Below are 16,465 nucleotides of genomic sequence, written 5' to 3'. Positions count from 1 at the left end.
AATGATAAAAATAATGTTTTGTGACACATTTTTTGGCATATCGTACCAAGTACAGAAGTACACTGAATTGCCAAGATCTTCAGTCTGAGTTTTTAAATATTCACCCACGTAACTATATGCGAATAATTGTGTTAAGAGCACGCACATTACTATAAATGTTTTTATTGTCATGACGACATTTCCAATGCTCAAAGCGAGAATAAATTCAAATCCTAGAAACAGATATAAATTTCTATAAATTGAATGCACTTAAATAAAATTATGTTATTGTGTTTAATCAAATATTATTTCATTAAATGAAATAAAACTATTGCAAATATTCACCGGTTGTACATATAAGCACACAACTTGAAAATAGTTGTACGATCAAAATAGAGCTAATTGTTTCATTCAACATGTCGCTTAGTTTCAACAAGTAAATGTGTCTCTTAGTTAATAAAGTAATATGTTTCGTTGTTCTTTCGTTCTCGTTGGACAATTTATTATATTCTAGTCTCAAAATCTCCACTTGGCCGCACAAATGAAAGGCAATACCAAAAAACAATGAATCACTACCTAAATATTTAAAATTAAACAAAACATTTTAATACTAAAATCATATCCCGAACAAGTGTTGATATTTATGTGCGCGATAAATCATTACCTAGATTTCCAGTGCTCGTAAGTAGCAACATTAAGTATTCAACAATAAAAATCACGAAATACATATTTTTCGGCATATTTATAAGTGTTAATGTATTTTCAGATGGCATAGGATATTTTATTGCACTTTCTTCCGTTACATTAATCACTTCTTCTTCATCCCCAGCGAGCATAGGCACGGTCATGAAAAGCGTGGAGCCGACATACGAGCAAAATATTAAACTGGCGCACGCTACTCTACCCATGTAAGCGTGTCGGCGTACAATCACTCGATTCTCTTCACTGTTTAATTCGTTGTAATCCTTAACCGCTGAAGTAAAATTGGAGATAAGTCCTATGGGCCGTACATGAAAACATGTTACCTTTGCCACTGCCAAAATGCCGCCATTGATTAATACCAGAGCATCTAGATTATTTTCCGCGTTGCTTCTGTCCAAATATAATTCCACTTGTAGTATCGCTAACATTAGCAACTGCAATAGAACGATACTTAAATCTTGACTAATCATTAGTTGAGAGATATAATGACTCAAAAATTTCATACCACAAGAAAAGTTGAAAACATGGCACGTATGATCGAGAATGCATTGAACACCTGAAGTGGCCAGGTACCTAAGGGCCATGACAAGAACTTCAACGGGGTCATAGCGTAAGCGAAGTCTTTGTTCGATGTTGTCTTCATTTTTTCAGCACGGTATAAGAAATCGTCAATCGATCATACTTAAGTAATACTTGAATACAATGTAACTTCTCCTTCCTTTTCTTTTTCCTAGTTGCGCGTTGTATTTTTCGAATCATCTTTTATTCAGCTGTAATCACTTAACTATCTATCTATTCAGGATGTTACCATTTCTATATCAACTGTGTGTTATCAAGAAAATTTCGTCGAAAGTTGTTATATTGTAAACATTTTCTTGTTATATTTTGATATAAATAATAAAAAAGCTCATGAATATTTGCTTCGAAAACTAGTGTGTGTTTTTTATTTTACATTCAATATTCATTCATCAAGTAGTTAGACTGAAAATATGACAATGAAGAAATACGAAGAACTATTTTGTCATAGAGAAAGGAAAAGTAGAAAACAACTGAAGTATATCAATTCAATTTTTTTCAACGCGACGCAACAATTATAAGTTTTTGAAAATATTTTATTGGAAATTTCTTTAGGGAGGAATTTTTTTAGTAGGAAAATATCTCGTTGTTTTTTCTCATCGAATAGTAATAATACCATCTTTATTACACCACTGAAGAGTATATCAAATATTGTGAGATGAATACATAATATTGATAATCAAACAATTTTCACGTGTCCATCATTACTCTCAAGACGGATAGATAGGAGGCTGAACTTTTCAGAATCTCTTTAAAGGTGAATATATTCATGGAAACGAATTTACCAGCTGTCACATGGTAAGAGGAATTTCCACGACAGATTATCAGTATTAGATCTCTTGCCGTGCGTCCTCGAGATTGGTACCAGAATGAATGGAAGGCGGCTTGTGCGATTTCTTCGGTTCGAGATTCGAGAGCGTCGCCAGCGTAGGCGTAAAGATATAATTGGATGAGTAAAGTTACCATCAGGACCATGCTTTTCAATGCACCGATGTTGTCCTTTGTGCTCAAGCAGACCAAAAACACAAAACCTGCTTTCAAAAACAATAAAACAGTATTAAAAAGTAAGTATATAAAAATATAAGAAGTATAAAATTATATTTAAGGAAAAATTTCATAAACTATTTTCCAAATTCTTGAAATAAATTAAAAATTTCGGCCGAAAATTCGATTTTGTATCAGGAGAATATAAGCTGACAGGAGGTCTATCGAGAAATTTTTCCAAGAATTTTGGCGGTTCTTGGAAATGACGTCAAATTCCTGGAATTTTCCAAATTCTTGAAATTGAAACTTTTGGCCAAAAATTCGACTTTGTATTAGGAGAACATAAGTTGATAGGAGGTCGCTCGAGAAATTTTTCCAAGAATTTTGGCGGTTCTTGGAAATGACGTCAAATTCCTGGAATTTTCCAAATTCTTGAAATTGAAACTTTTGGCCAAAAATTCGACTTTGTATTAGGAGAACATAAGTTGATAGGAGGTCGCTCGAGAAATTTTTCCAAGAATTTCGCCAGTTCTTGGAAATGACGTTAAATTCCTGGAATTTTCGAAATTCTTGAAATTGAAACTTTTGGCCGAAAATTCGACTTTGCATTAGGAGAACATAAGTTGATAGGAGGTCTATCGAGAAATTTTTCCAGGAATTTTGCCAGTTCTTGGAAATGACGTCAAATTCTGAGAACCTTTAAAATTCCAGGAAAATGACGTCAAATTCTTGAAATTTTCAAGATTCTTGGAAATGACGTCAAATTCCTGGAATTTTCGAAATTCTTGAAATTGAAACTTTTGGCCGAAAATTCGACTTTGTATTAGGAGAACATAAGTTGATAGGAGGTCGATAGAAAAATTTTTCCAAGAATTTCGCCAGTTCTTGGAAATGATGTCAAATTCCTGGAATTTTCGAAATTCTTGAAATTGAAACTTTTAGCCGAAAATTCGACTTTGTATTAGGAGAACATAAGTTTATAAGAGGTTGATAGAGAAATTTTTCCAAGAATTTCGCCAGTTCTTGGAAATGACGTCAAATTCCTGGAATTTTCGAAATTCTTGAAATTGAAACTTTTGGTCGAAAATTCGACTTTGTATTAGGAGAACATAAGTTATAGGAGAACATAAGTTGATAGGAGGTCTATCGAGAAATTTTTCCAAGAATTTTGGCGGTTCTTGGAAATTACGTCAAATTCCTGGAATTTTTCAAATTCTTGAAATAAATTAAAATTTTGGACGAAATTTCGATTTTGTATCAGGAGAACATAAGTTGATAGGAGGTCGCTCGAGAATGTTTTCTGAGAATTTCGCTAGTTCTTGAAATTTTCAAAATTCTTCTATTCAGTATCAAATTCCTGGAATTTTTGAAATTCTTATAATAAATTCTTCTCAATATTGTACAGTTTTTTTTTTTTTATTAATTTTTTTCTTATATAATACTTACCTTTGTATACTTACCTTATATTTAATAATACTTACCTTACAGCTTTCATTCTTCGCAATATTGCACATTTTTTAAACATTTTTCTTAAATCTAAAATACTTACCTTTATTACTTACCATTTATCTGCTTATCTTACAATTTTTTTAATTCTAGGAAGTTCACAATTTGCCTTATATCTTTATCATTCTCGGTTGTTTTTGATAATGTTAAAAAAATGTTTCAAATAAAAGTCGAAAGTGTTTTAATATACGCATATAAACGCATTCTGATATTATTAGATACGAAATAATTTACAATATTAGAATATATGAAATAACGTTCAACTTTTATTTAAAACATTTATTAATATTATTGAAAACGAGATGAGTTGAGTTGAGATTTTATTGTTAATGCGTAACGAAAGCAAATATCTAAATCTTACCGTCCACACAAATCAGCAATGCGCTCATCAATAATTGTACAAATATGATCATGTTGAAGGTCTGTTCTAAATCGTTGACGAGTAGCGCGAGTTGGCAATGTCGTTTCACGAGTGGACCGATCTTTCTCTGATCGACAAACTCGATTTTGGCAATGCTCGTCTTGAGGATCTCGAATTGGCCGCACAAGTGCATAGTTAAACTGAAGAACAATCCGTCGTTGCCGCAATGAGCAACCGCGTTAACGAAAATGAATATTCCTTGCAACACTAGTACGCAAACGTGATGGAGCAAAGGCAACGATCCGAACACGCAATAGGATGCCAGGAAATAATTCAATTTCAAAGGAATATCCGGATTCATCGATAAATTTCTCGAGTTTTGAAACATCTAAACAAAAAAATTTTTTCAAGTATCAATACAGTTTCGATTTTCGAGTAAAATTGTTTTTTCTTTTTTAAATAATACCATATTTTCATCATAAATAATATCAATATTATCTCTCTGTCATCAAAGAGAATTATTACTCTCCTGTAATGTAACGAAATCGAAATCGAAAGACAATAAACTTTGACGAACCTGGAACGGCAGAATATCTCCGAAAGGTAAGGCTTTGAAGATAAAAGAAAATCCGGAAGCGTAGCCCAGGTAAAGTATCATCAGAGAGACGATTCGTCCTTTCTTAAGGTATTCCATCATAATGTATTCGTGGCGGGAATCGTGAACGCTCGACCAATCTTTCACCACCGAATTTATAAGGATCCAAGTGTGTTTCGAATTGAAACGCAAGATAAAAAGTTTGGCGAGGCTGATGACGGCGGAAAGATCCATGACGAATGCGTCCATCGTGTCGTCGATGTCGAGGCAATGGCGATAGATTTCCATGGACAGGATGTAGATAATACCGATCTAATCGCGAAAAGAAAGATCCTGGGAGGATCTCGACAATTACCGCCATACTTTTTCGAACTTACTTGTGTCGTGACGGCGAAAATCCATCTGCCGAAGAACGAATTTTCATCGTTCGATGGCCAAATACCAATTATTTTTAACACCATCCTCTGCACCATAAAATTATGAATGCGCCTGTCGATCGACTCCTTTCTCTTGCCCATCGTACCGAGATCAGATTCGTATTACGCAATTCGTTTCCCTCGCGCGACCACGCTCGTCTACTTTCCACTTTGATTTCGTATATGTATCGTGGCGCGTGTATACAACGAAAGTCACGCCTACTTACGTGCATATAGCTCCGTCTCACGTCTTTGATCTTTTATTCACGCGGACACGTACGATATTACGTGCGGATAAGCTTATATTTTCATATAAATATAAAAACACAGAGTTGCCGACAGGAAGGGAAGAAAGAAAAGAAAGAAGAAGAAGAACCATAGGAACGTAACAAACGTAACATTTCCGTGATTGTAATATTCGCAAATATTACACAAGATGACACACACACACACACACTCCGAAATGTCATCAATTATTAACGAAAGGGGTGAAATCATAGAAATCTTCGCGTTTCGAATCCAAAGGAATAACGTTTCCTTTGCATCGTCGCGATGAAATTCTCGAGTTCTCCTTATCGAGCATCCGAGTTCATCGAGCAAAACACGGATGAAAACAAGAATTCTGATCTCATAACGGTGTTTCTCGAGCCTGGGCAGCACGCGTGCGTATCTAAATGGTGTGGTATTTTTTTTTAAACGCGGCCCGAGGAAACTGGCACTCGACACCTGTTGTCCCATCCATTAGATTACGCGAAAACGTGGTCAAATGCCAAACGAATAGTCGAGGCATCCCATCACCGTCTAAAATCCTGGCAGTTGGCCACAGCCACGGAACCGGTTGAAGAAGTTTCGACCTTGCCACCTTTCGAATTCATTCGAGCCGATGCCATACCACCGCGTTGACGTGACTGTATTCCCCCGAAATTCGTTTCGGGGTCAATGAACCGGGCTGGCAGAGGATCTCTCTCACCGAAAGTGGCGATCCGGTTTTATATACACCGATTCATATATACACAAACATCTTAATCCATCCACGTTTCAAAAAAGTATCTACCTTTCTTACTTTAACGCATTAAATTTTTATAATATCCATTATAATATATTTTATTCCAATTCTTCTTCGAATTCTTCATTTCTAGATACACTTTTTCCGGAATTATCATCGAAATGCCATACACCCGCGCAAATGGAAAAGAATGGAAAATTTACGGGGGGGGAGCAATTCCATTGAGCGCGAGGCGCGCGTGGACGAGGTTCGAAAAATATTTGGAGAGGATGCGTGGAGGAGGAGGTGGAGGATGCACGAGAGGTGGCAAAGAGCTGTGAACGAAGCACGGTGTTATCGGGTTCCACGCTCGTGGCTTAGGCAGGTAAGTACCGTTCGTCGGGCTACCTTCGACGAGCAGTCACGCCACAACCTTCGTCGTGTCAGGTGTGCAAGGCTCTCTCGGGGACCAACGGGACTATCTTCGCCTCTTCCTCTTCATCGCCAAACCCATCATCGTTATTTTCTTTCCTCCAAGGTCCAAGGTAATTATTCATCTTCCCGGGAACGCTTGGATCTTGAACGATCCATCGACTCTTTTTCGCGAGAAAGAAAGAAAAGAAAAGAAAAGAAAGGAAAAGATTTCCAACGCGTGTGACTTCCTACTCTTGAAATATACGGAATCAAAAAGGAACGAAGTTCGAATTTTGTCGAGATCGAAATCGTTGAATGAAGTTTTTTTTCCCCTTTTTTTTTTTTTTTTGAATGCGGTTTTATCCTGTCACGCGGTGGTGCGTGTCGCGTAGCGGTGTGTCAAGCTTCAACGATCGTATCCATCGAAATCGAACACGCTCTGGTTGATCGTAAATACCGTTGTCGCGCTTACATGATTTTTCATGATTCGTTTAATAATTCAATCTGTTCGAATTCTATTTTCTGCTTCATTTAGAGAAACGACTTTTTTTTTTTTTTTATTCTTTACTTTCGATGACTCGATATAATTCTTCAAGGTTTCTCGATAATAGCTTCATAAATTTATCGATCGTGTCGAATTAATTAATTAACGCGACGAAGAATTAGAAAAAAAAAAAACGAACAAATATAGCGAATATACTTTTCAAATGAAATTTATCGCGTAGCGATACTTTAACACATTACAAATATTTAAATGATCCAAGATAATTAATATATATGTATACGTTATATGTTTAAGTATCGTAAAAAAAAGCGCTATTGTCATTATTCATTTAGTCACAACAGTTTCAACAATATGAAAAAATAAACCAAGAACGATAACACCGAGCAATAATGTTATCGTTACGATTGACAAATGTATTTCACGAAAAAGAAAAAAGGAAAAGAAAAAAGAAAAGGAAAATTCGCTACTATTATTTTAATCTTTATTTCGTTCGAACTCGCTTTTCCGCTTTTCGAGGGAAACGCTTGCATCGCGGAACAAGGATGGAAAAGTTTCGCGCCTCGAAAGAGCAACGTCTGGTCGTATAAATGGATCGTATGGCAAATTGTACATACATAACCGTTGTAAAGAGGTATTCTGAGCGTGTCTAACGAGCTCCTTTAATTACGTAATAAAATACACCGGTTACGTATACAGAATCTATGAATCATTGAATCATCTAATAAGTCCATTCTTCTCTCTCTTTGTCTCTCTCTCTCTCTCTCTCTTTCTATGCTCTCTTATTCGTGGCTATCTTAGATCGGAATCTGCATCACCTATCCGAGAAGAACGGTACGCGTTGTTGAACAAAATCATTAATAATACACGAATTGTACCGTTATCTCGTTGACTCTGTTTGTTCGAGCAAGAAGAGGGAGAAAGAAAGAGAGAGAGAGAGAGAGAGAGAGAGAGAGAGAGAGAGAGAGAGAGAGAAATGAGGTCGAAAAAAAAGAAGAAGAAAATTGGAAGGGAACGAAAAGGGCGAGCGGTGGACGGAACACCTCGTGGTCCCCCGAGAAGGCGAGAAATGATGTCGATGGCCGGTTGACCTTGGAAACCAACCACGAACCGAGAGTTCTCCTCGCTTTCCCTCTCGACCGCGCGCCAACGATCCGCAATCCTCCACTCTCTATTGGGATCGAAATCCATAATACGAAAGCAGGCTCGCGCAAGTTAGTCGATCGAAAGGAACGTCGATATTCTCCCAATGTACGTTGCTTTTCCTCGTTTGTTCCTCGTTTCGAGAAAACTCATCTCGAGCGATTCTTTGAAGGAAAGAGAGAAGAATCGTAATAAGGAAATATGTAAATTATTTCGAGATTCGAAAATATCGAAAAAGAAAAAGAAGAAACAAAAAAATAATGAAATGAATAATGAATGAACGAACCTGATGCTGAATGACGAAATGGTTCGCCAATTGTTCGGCGCGAGTTTGGCGCGTTGGAGGAGCAATGACTAACAGTGTGTACCGTTATCCCGAATCGTTCCTCCAACTGGAGAATGTCAATTTCAATGCGGTTTACGGTACTGAAATCGCGCGTTAGAATACACCCGATTCGATTGTTGGCAGGTTTCCTCTCGATTGGGACACTCCGTAGATTCATCTCGCGGATGATCGTCGCAAGGGCGAGAGAAAGGGTCGTTAAGAAAATTGAACGGCGACCGAAGAGGGGCCCTAAGAAGACAATGGCCCCAACGTGTCCGCCTTCGATCGTTGGTCCGATAACATTCCACGCGCAACGGTATTCGAGTGACCACGAGCCGAAACGTTTCCGGTGTATTATATACCCACTGTTGAAATCCTGGCTGCGACCTGGATACGAGACCCCGCGTCATCCTTAAAATAACTCGACCACGTCGATCGACCACGAGATCCCGTTCAGGGTGAACGACTCTTTTCCTTTCTTCGACGAGTAGATCGAATATAAAAATTCTCGAATAGGAAAATGCTCGATGCTTTCTTCCCTTTTATTTTTATTAACAATTCATTCTTCCCTCGCAGAGAAAAAGGAAGGACCATGCGGTTGCCGAGAACGTGCATCCTGCTCGGCCTGTTGATTGTGGCGAAGTGCGAGGAGGAGGCTGCCTCGACGGTGTTCCTCGAGGCGGCTAAATCTTTCTTCTCGAACAAGGACAATATCAATGGGCTTCAAGGACTTGCAAGAGCTTTCTTAGACTCGGATGGAAGGAACGAGGTAAAATCATCGCTTCCTCGTAAGATCTCGTCGTAACGTATCGATCCAAGATTTTACGTACACGTTCCGTAAAATTTAGAAAGTAGAAAAATCTTGAATTTTATCGAAGTAAATAAAATTATTAAATGGAATTGGTAGCAATTTCAAACTTTCGAACAATTAAAAAACGTATTAAAAAAGGAAAAAGAAATTATCTCAATTGCGTTTTTCAAGCAGGCGAGCAACATGTACGAAAAGTCTAATCTGGACAGCGTCGGGCAAATCGTCTCGGGAATAGGAAGTTTATTCTCGGGGAACGAAAACGGCCAAGGAGGCATCGATTTCTCGATGCTGGGATCGGTCCTCGATGGTGTGACGAGTTCGAACCAAAAGGATCGTACCGAAAGATCGTCGAAAGGCGTGGAAACGAAGCAGGATCTTGGGATCGATCTAGAGGGGATCGTGAACATTGGAAGCATGCTGATGGGTCGAAACGGTCGAAATTCCGAGTTGATAATGGGCCTGTTGCCGATGCTTCTTTCCAATTTTGCCGGCGAGAGCAACGAAATAGACGGGGCGGCGTCCAATAAAATTCACGATCACTCGGGCCATTCTTGGTACATGCCACCGATTCTGGAAAATCTGCACGTGATGTGGGATCACTTCAGTAACTCGGAGTTGGGCCAAACGTTATGGGAGAAGAGCGGTCTGGCGCAATTTGTCGGGCAAATGTCGGATCCGGAGGGGCGTATCCAATACGAGAAACTGCTGGACAGTTTCGAGAATCCAAGCTTGAGGCGAAAGTGGATACGATCTTTGACGAATTACATCGGGGAGTGGATCTCGCACATCTCTGATCCACAAATTCAACAACGTTACCTGAACACGGTTCAATTTGTGGGGAATAGTTTCTTGAAGTCGCAGGGATTTCCTAAATCGGCTATGTTCGACTCGACGAGGCCTGCAGAGAGTCTTTCTAGGTATATAATGTTATTATATTATTACTCTCCTTAAAAAAAAAAAAAAATTGAAATCTAAATCTCGTACAATAAGCGTCGTTATTTTTTCTTTTTTTTTTTATTTAACGTCATCGATCGTTCGAGAAGTCGTCCAAGATTATTTCTTGTTCTCAGAAAAAAATTAACGTGTAACGATGGTTGTTTAAAAAGAAAAAAAGAAGAAGAAAAAAGAAAAATGCATTTAGATTTTATCACGTAATTGTGTTCCGACAGGTTAGTGAATGCAATAGGAAAGAGACACTTGGGAATGAAAATGGACAGTTCGCAATATATCAAGCCGGCTGTAGCGTACATTAAGGAATTAATCGCCTTGGCTTCGGAGAAAGGGTTCATCATGTCTCGAATAAATGCCAAAGGGATCAGCAATAGACTAAGCGACATGATCAATAATGATATTATCAATCCGATATTAAAAGTAAAGAATAAATAAATAAATAAATAAATAAATGGGATAATTTTATATTTATGTAAAAATAGAATCGCAGTAAGTAAAATTGTGGATTAATTTTCAGTCTTATCGAGCGTACAAATGGGCTATCAAGAGGCCTCAATGCGCCAGTCAAATCTTGTGCACCATCAATGAGAAGAATGAATTGGATCAGGAACAACCCCGTCTACGAAGCGTTATGTCGAAAATGACTAGTTTTCCCGCTGCGTGGGCTGTCAGCAACAAATTAGGAACTAATTTTTGGACCCTGTACGGAGCCATCATGGAACACGATATGTGCATCGTGAGTAACATTTTGACGAGGAGAAATGTATACTTATGTTTATATATTATAATTATTATTATAAAATCTCTTTCAATTTCTAGCAAAAGTATCCAGCTGACTGCACAGACTTCCACGAAGAGGAGATCCGAATTACCACAGAAAATATTCACAGTGAACTTTAATATTTTTTAATTTAGTGTACCTTGTGAGAGACGATTCACGATTTTTAAAGTCAATTTAATGAATACACAGCCGTATCGCGCGACTGTTTATTCTTATCTATAGTTTATAAGATTGTTGTTCGTTAAGGAAAGAATGATGTTCTAAAAAAATATCACAGGACAAAGTTGAAATGTCTCTGTTTCCTTTTAAGTGTACATAGAAGAACGCGATAAGGAACGCGATCGTCGAATAAGTAGATCATTAATTTTATGAATATTTTATTTATCCTGAATTTTACGTGAGAATTATTTTACCTTCTCTTATACACATCGTGTAACTTTTTCGGTTTCACAGTGCAAAAGATTTTCTTGATCAATTGTGCAGTCACTAGCGATCAAATATATGTATACGCCACTTATTTGTATATTTTATTTTAATTCGCTTTTGTATTTATTTATTTTCTTTTTTTTTTTTTTTTCAAAGAGATCTATAAAAATTTTATCTTATGAGAAGAAGAAGAACACGTGTAAGAAGGCATGTATTACACTATAGATACGTATTCATTAAGGCATCGTAAATTAGAGCTTAGAAAAGCTCCTTCCATGAAGGACGGAAGTTGATTGACTAGTAAATCCATTTACGTTGTCTGTTAACAGCTTTTGTAAATATTAGATAAAAGCCAAATAAAAAGTATGTTGAATGTATGAGATATATTGTAAGCTGTTCGATTTTTTAAGACGCTTATGCCAATATTACTTTCTTTTAATGTTTTTGCATGCCCATTCAAGACCTTCCTGTGAAATCATAGAAGATTTCGTCAATAATTTAACCAGAACTTACTTAATTTTAATTACTCGATTACTTAATTAACTTAATATAATGTAATGCAACATTTAAATATATAATTAATATATTTAAATATATTTAAGTATAATTGATTTACCTTGACGCCTTTTCCGTCAATAGCGATGCACGATTGTATCTGCCAATCGCGATCTTTGATATTATGTAATCCAAGGCCTTCGGCAATTTCTGCTGCTGTGACTGCTTGCCCAAGATCTTGTTTATTCGCATAAACTAATAATGGAACACCTTTCAATTTTTCTTCCAATAAAAGTTCTGATAGTTCTTGACCTGTTTCCTCTAATCTCTTTATATCCGCGCTATCCACGACATATATCTTTGTAAAAAGAAAAAAAAAAAATTAACGCATCTCTTTTGTGACGTGATGATGTTTGGATAATTAAAATAACTTACTAAAACATCCGTATTTTCAAAATAATTTCGCCAATAAGGTCGAATTTTTCGAGCACCTCCTATGTCCCAGACATTCAATTTAAAACCTTCGCTTTGAACACTTTTTATATTAAATCCTTGTGTCGGTGTTACCTTTAATAAATAATGAATTAGTAATGTAACGAGTAATTAATTATAATATAAATTCATAACAATGGTAATTCATATAAATGATACCTGTGTAATATCTTCACTGGCCAATGATTTTAAAATTGTTGTTTTTCCTGCATTATCCAATCCTAAAAGGAGCAATCGTAATTCTTTATCTGGATTGGAACGTAATTTTCTCAAAATTGATAAAAGTCCCTGTTAAAAAAATAAGAAAATGTCTTGTTATTCATATATAATATTTATAGGATTCAAACATTTAAATTTAAATCGCGCGCGCGTTAACCTAGCAGACGAAATTGCTTCGAGATGGCAGTGCTGCACTCGTACGGAATGTGTGAATTTGTTGTCGAAAATTTTATTAATTTTTTACTAATATATGTTTATTTGAAATATCAAAATACAGAATAAACGATAAGTAGAATTAAATAGATAATGATTGTTTATGAAATATATTGTGATAATGTTAGTTATGTTTAAACTCAAGAGTGTAGTTGTTATTAGGTTATGTTTCAAATATTCGTGTTCTAGGAAAATGTTTTTTAAATGATATTGAAAAATGCATATTATTATAAAGTGCATTAAAAATTAATTTTCTTTGTTTTCTTACCATTTCTCGTTGTTATTTATGAAACGGGAGCAAAAAATGTGGCAATAGTTTACCACGTCACGTCAATCGTTCTGTTACCGTCCGTCGAATTTATTGTGTTGTTGTCTTTCGTATCTAAGGAAACTGATGGTACCTGCGTCATTTGACCAATAATCTTTCACGGTATATATTTGCATAGAGACATAAATTAACGAATGTACATTTATCTACTTTTGTATCGCTCAATATTAAATATAGGTTTAAAAAAAACTTACAAGTCTATATATATATAAAAAAATGTATTTTGTTTTTAGAAACATGACATTTTATTATGCTGGTTTTAATACCAGCATGTTATTTTCTAACAATGGAAATATTATCTTTATAGTAGATACGTTTACTAAAGTATCATTTTCTGGAATTACCGGTTTTCAAATAGGCTGGAGTTATTTTCTTATTTGGAAAGGGAAAGAATTATATATCTCTCAAAAATTTGAGGAAAATAGCAAAGAAACAGATTCAAATTTTCAACTGATACGACCACTAGAAAAACCATTAGATAGGTACATTTAGATAACTAGACTAGAAAATTATACATTCAAATCTGAACTTTATTATTTATCTTTATCTATAGTATAAATCAAGCTGCAATTGGCAAAGATAAAATAGTACTTTTATTTGATGATAATGAAATATGGCAATATAAAATCTATGAAAAAACATGGAAAAAAGTTATCAATTTCATTTGCAATAGTAATGATTCAGAAAATGAATATCCTGTTAAAATAATACAAGAAGAATGCGCTGTTGTTCTTACTAATTTAGGTATATTTTGTAATACATATAACAAGTAATAAAATTTGTATACGCATTGAAAATATGATTTAGGTCGAGTTTTTAATATTCCTACTCTGATTGATATTCCAAAGAGAGTTCGATTCATAGATATTGCATGTGGATTTGATCACACTATCTTGTTAGCAGAGAATGGTGACCTTTATTCAATGGGAATGGGAACGTATGTATCATTTCGATTCTACATTGTTCCACAAATTAATACAATCAAAGTAAAATGAATTGATTCATACGAAACAGGCGTGGTCAATTAGGACACAACGATTTAGAGGATTGTGACAACCCAAAACTCGTTGAAGCTTTAGCTGGGATCAAAGTAACGCAAATTTCAGCTGCAGGTTGGCACAGTGCTGTAGTAACAAATCAAGTGAATACTCTTGCAATAAATAGGTGGAATCGATAAAGATACTTTTTAACGATCATTTTTAATTACAGGGTGACCTCTATACTTGGGGATGGAATACGAACGGAGAATTGGGATTGACTAATCAAGAGAGTAAAGTAATTGCTGTGCCTACATTGATAGATTTTACAAATGATAAAAACGAAAGCGTAGAAATTTTTGTGGAAAAAGTTCAATGTGGAAATACGTTTACGATTTGTATGACGAGTACGTATGACGAGTAAAAAAAATAATATTATAAATAAAAGAGGATCAATTCTGCAAGTCATTAAAGTACAGAATTATCAATTAAATAATATAATTAATTGTTTAAATAAATATGAAATTCATTTTCAGATGATGGAACATTTTGGGGATGTGGATGTAACAAGTATGGTCAATTAGGACAATCTCCGGAAAAGCTTGCAAATTCAATGAAGTTTATCAAACTCGATACCTCTGTAATTCCCGGAACTATTAAAGATTTCAAGTGTCGTGAATGGGGTACAATCCTTATAACAAATTGATATTACAATTTTTAATAGTTTTAATAGTTAAGTCTGTAAAAAAGAAAGGAGAGAATAAAATATTTTTTAATAATTTATGTTTTTGATTGATTGATTTGCATTCGCTTCAAAATAGTACGATGCCTCTTTTGCTTCTATTAATGGTAGAATAAATAAACGATTGCATTTCAATTGCATTTCATCGTCCAAAGAAGGTGGAGGGGTTGGAGGTACTTCGTGAATTTTAGCTGTAAACATAGAAATCATACAATTCGTTTTGTTTTTAAAATATTTTTTTAAACTAAAGAAAAATTTGCATTACCTTTTTTTTTATCAACTTTTTTAAGCTTTTGTAACAGGTCGTTTTTTCTTAGAAGTTTTTGCAATTGTATGTTGAAAGGAGTTATCCTATACTCAGCCGGTTTCATCAGACGTGGACTTCGGATACTAAATGGCAAATTATAAGTCTGCACTTCAATTGGCTCAACGAAAACTGCGTAAACGAGAGCGTATCGTAATTCATTCGCGTACCTGTTCACCGACAATTATTATTTCTTTTTTTTTTTTTTTCTATCCTAATCTTATCTTGCTTTTTAAACTAAATGTTTCATTTTAAAAAATGAACTTACATATCGTAAGTGGTATCAATTATGATATTCAAAACTAAAACGGGATCGATGTTGCTTAAGAATTTCATATCTCCTTGCGAAGTGAATTCTTGTAAACTTCTCGCAAATGTATATTCCAGCTATTATTAAAAATGGACAATAAAAATTTACGCGGCTGGATGAACCTACCTTTTCATCGATTCATTCTCCTCCGTCTCTTCTTTCATTTCATACATTTCGTCCCAATACGGTATTCGATTCTGTTGAGATATTTTGTTACCAACTATGATAAAAATATTCTTCATCTCTTGAAAAAATTCTTTCCTTGTACACTTCTTATCTTTTATAAATAAATCATAAGTAATATGGATAATAATGTAAAAAAAAAAATAAACAAATAAACTCAAACGTTTTTGTAATCTCGTTACCTCGAAGCAATTTAATTTCACCGGCCAACCAACTGATCAGAACAGCCATGTAATACTCGTCGAGTTCCTCTTTGTAACGTAGCATATAAAAGGCCAGAGTATCCAAAAACCAAAAGGACGCCATATTCGTGGCGTAATCGGTAATCTCGAGGAGTTCACCTAACAATCTGTAGAAAAGAAAAAATTTGCATATATTTCAATTCGATATTTCGATTAGCTCGTATTATATCATTCTAACCTAATGAGATCTCGAGGTTTGTCGTTTTCGACATTGATCGATGTGTCGACCAGGCATTTGAACGTACGCGGAAGTGTTCGCAGAAACTTTTTGGGAAATTCATTGCAATTGGTTTCATGAGTCAACTCTGATTCTGTTTGCTACAATTTTATAAGCAATATAAATTTCGCGAATTCACAATCGAAATCAAATTTTATCCAACTACAACAAAAAAAAAAAAGAAATAATGGAAATAAAATGTAAATGTTCGATAGCGGAAGAATAAAATATATAATATTTTAATTAAAAACCTCGTGTGATTGATCGTTAAAATTCATCCTTAAGA

The 16,465-nt window shown here is 35.2% G+C and overlaps 6 protein-coding genes and 1 long non-coding RNA gene across 11 annotated transcripts in view; 3 read left to right on the top strand and 4 right to left on the bottom strand.

The window, feature by feature from the left end:
• Positions 1-1,419, bottom strand: part of LOC102675165 (odorant receptor 2a-like) — a 1,899-nt gene extending 480 nt beyond the window's left edge. The window contains exons 1-4 of one of the 2 annotated variants that reach the window (XM_006614587.2): positions 1,187-1,419; positions 644-1,115; positions 325-555; positions 1-212 (exon numbers count right to left, since the gene is read on the bottom strand). The exon at positions 1-212 is cut by the window's left edge and continues 443 nt beyond it. In XM_006614587.2, the coding sequence (XP_006614650.2) occupies positions 1-212; positions 325-555; positions 644-1,115; positions 1,187-1,324 (1,053 nt within the window). In that variant the 5' untranslated portion in view covers positions 1,325-1,419. Of the gene's footprint in view, positions 213-324; positions 556-643 lie in introns of both variants that reach the window. The other variant, XM_031509890.1, reaches the window with a different exon arrangement.
• LOC116185477 lies at positions 27-808 on the top strand. The gene is made up of 2 exons (XR_004150325.1): positions 27-415; positions 494-808. It is a non-coding gene; the product is annotated as an uncharacterized LOC116185477 (long non-coding RNA).
• A 499-nt stretch (positions 1,420-1,918) lies between the features above and the next one.
• Positions 1,919-5,423, bottom strand: LOC102672204 (odorant receptor 47a-like). The gene is made up of 4 exons (XM_006614563.2): positions 5,081-5,423; positions 4,686-5,015; positions 4,109-4,496; positions 1,919-2,288 (listed from the first exon to the last, which is right to left on the bottom strand). Exons 1-4 carry the CDS (start codon positions 5,219-5,221, stop codon positions 1,948-1,950), a joined length of 1,200 nt encoding a protein of 399 aa, XP_006614626.1. The 5' UTR covers positions 5,222-5,423; the 3' UTR covers positions 1,919-1,947.
• A 925-nt stretch (positions 5,424-6,348) lies between these two features.
• On the top strand, positions 6,349-11,291 carry LOC102671610. 2 transcript variants are annotated; one of them, XM_031509875.1, is made up of 7 exons: positions 6,349-6,489; positions 6,552-6,649; positions 9,065-9,257; positions 9,474-10,216; positions 10,469-10,670; positions 10,768-10,986; positions 11,070-11,291. In XM_031509875.1, exons 1-7 carry the CDS (start codon positions 6,418-6,420, stop codon positions 11,148-11,150), a joined length of 1,608 nt encoding a protein of 535 aa, XP_031365735.1. In that variant the 5' UTR covers positions 6,349-6,417; the 3' UTR covers positions 11,151-11,291. The 2 variants fall into 2 exon arrangements, with proteins under 2 accessions (XP_031365735.1, XP_031365736.1); XM_031509876.1 differs by lacking the exon at positions 6,349-6,489 and having other exon boundaries at positions 6,496-6,642.
• A 317-nt stretch (positions 11,292-11,608) lies between these two features.
• LOC102671849 (ADP-ribosylation factor-like protein 3) lies at positions 11,609-13,282 on the bottom strand. Of its 2 annotated transcripts, none has more exons than XM_006614560.2 (5): positions 13,145-13,282; positions 12,604-12,732; positions 12,388-12,519; positions 12,074-12,310; positions 11,609-11,924 (listed from the first exon to the last, which is right to left on the bottom strand). In XM_006614560.2, exons 1-5 carry the CDS (start codon positions 13,145-13,147, stop codon positions 11,883-11,885), a joined length of 543 nt encoding a protein of 180 aa, XP_006614623.1. In that variant the 5' UTR covers positions 13,148-13,282; the 3' UTR covers positions 11,609-11,882. The 2 variants fall into 2 exon arrangements, with proteins under 2 accessions (XP_006614623.1, XP_031365739.1); XM_031509879.1 differs by lacking the exon at positions 11,609-11,924 and adding an exon at positions 11,930-11,998 and having other exon boundaries at positions 12,046-12,310.
• LOC102671981 (E3 ISG15--protein ligase Herc6-like) lies at positions 12,836-14,958 on the top strand. Its single transcript, XM_006614562.2, has 7 exons — positions 12,836-13,306; positions 13,438-13,686; positions 13,758-13,948; positions 14,012-14,141; positions 14,219-14,345; positions 14,414-14,588; positions 14,718-14,958. The coding sequence occupies exons 2-7, from the start codon at positions 13,442-13,444 to the stop codon at positions 14,885-14,887; spliced, it is 1,038 nt and encodes a 345-aa protein (XP_006614625.1). The 5' UTR covers positions 12,836-13,306; positions 13,438-13,441; the 3' UTR covers positions 14,888-14,958.
• On the bottom strand, positions 13,779-16,459 carry LOC116185473. Of its 2 annotated transcripts, XM_031509877.1 has the most exons (6): positions 16,141-16,459; positions 15,903-16,069; positions 15,664-15,814; positions 15,496-15,591; positions 15,189-15,397; positions 13,779-15,114 (listed from the first exon to the last, which is right to left on the bottom strand). In XM_031509877.1, the coding sequence occupies exons 2-6, from the start codon at positions 16,024-16,026 to the stop codon at positions 14,954-14,956; spliced, it is 741 nt and encodes a 246-aa protein (XP_031365737.1). In that variant the 5' UTR covers positions 16,027-16,069; positions 16,141-16,459; the 3' UTR covers positions 13,779-14,953. The 2 variants fall into 2 exon arrangements, with proteins under 2 accessions (XP_031365737.1, XP_031365738.1); XM_031509878.1 differs by lacking the exon at positions 15,496-15,591 and having other exon boundaries at positions 15,903-16,457.
• Between the last annotated feature and the right edge of the window lie 6 nt (positions 16,460-16,465).

Source organism: Apis dorsata, unplaced genomic scaffold, assembly GCF_000469605.1.
Source record: "Apis dorsata unplaced genomic scaffold, Apis dorsata 1.3 scaffold_191, whole genome shotgun sequence".
Taxonomy (NCBI): domain Eukaryota; kingdom Metazoa; phylum Arthropoda; class Insecta; order Hymenoptera; family Apidae; genus Apis; species Apis dorsata.
The sequence above is the reverse complement of the archived record's forward strand: the minus strand, read 5'-3'. Positions and strand labels throughout refer to the sequence as shown.

Coding starts and splice junctions, on each gene's coding strand:
- LOC102672204 (XM_006614563.2), bottom strand. CDS start 5,221: ATGGGCAAGAGAAAGGAGTCGATCGACAGGCGCATTCATAATTTTATG. Junction 4,497..4,685: donor GAGATATTCTGCCGTTCCAG/GTTCGTCAAAGT, acceptor TTTTTTGTTTAG/ATGTTTCAAAACTCGAGAAA. Junction 2,289..4,108: donor ATTGCTGATTTGTGTGGACG/GTAAGATTTAGA, acceptor TTTTGAAAGCAG/GTTTTGTGTTTTTGGTCTGC.
- LOC102671610 (XM_031509875.1), top strand. CDS start 6,418: ATGCACGAGAGGTGGCAAAGAGCTGTGAACGAAGCACGGTGTTATCGG. Junction 9,258..9,473: donor ACTCGGATGGAAGGAACGAG/GTAAAATCATCG, acceptor TTTTTCAAGCAG/GCGAGCAACATGTACGAAAA. Junction 10,217..10,468: donor CCTGCAGAGAGTCTTTCTAG/GTATATAATGTT, acceptor GTGTTCCGACAG/GTTAGTGAATGCAATAGGAA.
- LOC102671849 (XM_031509879.1), bottom strand. Junction 12,520..12,603: donor CCAGTGAAGATATTACACAG/GTATCATTTATA, acceptor TATTTATTAAAG/GTAACACCGACACAAGGATT. Junction 11,999..12,045: donor ATTATACTTAAATATATTTA/AATATATTAATT, acceptor TTATATTAAGTT/AATTAAGTAATCGAGTAATT.
- LOC102671981 (XM_006614562.2), top strand. CDS start 13,442: ATGACATTTTATTATGCTGGTTTTAATACCAGCATGTTATTTTCTAAC. Junction 14,142..14,218: donor TATTCAATGGGAATGGGAAC/GTATGTATCATT, acceptor CATACGAAACAG/GCGTGGTCAATTAGGACACA. Junction 14,346..14,413: donor GTGCTGTAGTAACAAATCAA/GTGAATACTCTT, acceptor TTTTAATTACAG/GGTGACCTCTATACTTGGGG.
- LOC116185473 (XM_031509877.1), bottom strand. CDS start 16,026: ATGGCGTCCTTTTGGTTTTTGGATACTCTGGCCTTTTATATGCTACGT. Junction 15,592..15,663: donor GAGAATGAATCGATGAAAAG/GTAGGTTCATCC, acceptor ATTTGCGAGAAG/TTTACAAGAATTCACTTCGC. Junction 15,115..15,188: donor AAAAGTTGATAAAAAAAAAG/GTAATGCAAATT, acceptor CTATGTTTACAG/CTAAAATTCACGAAGTACCT.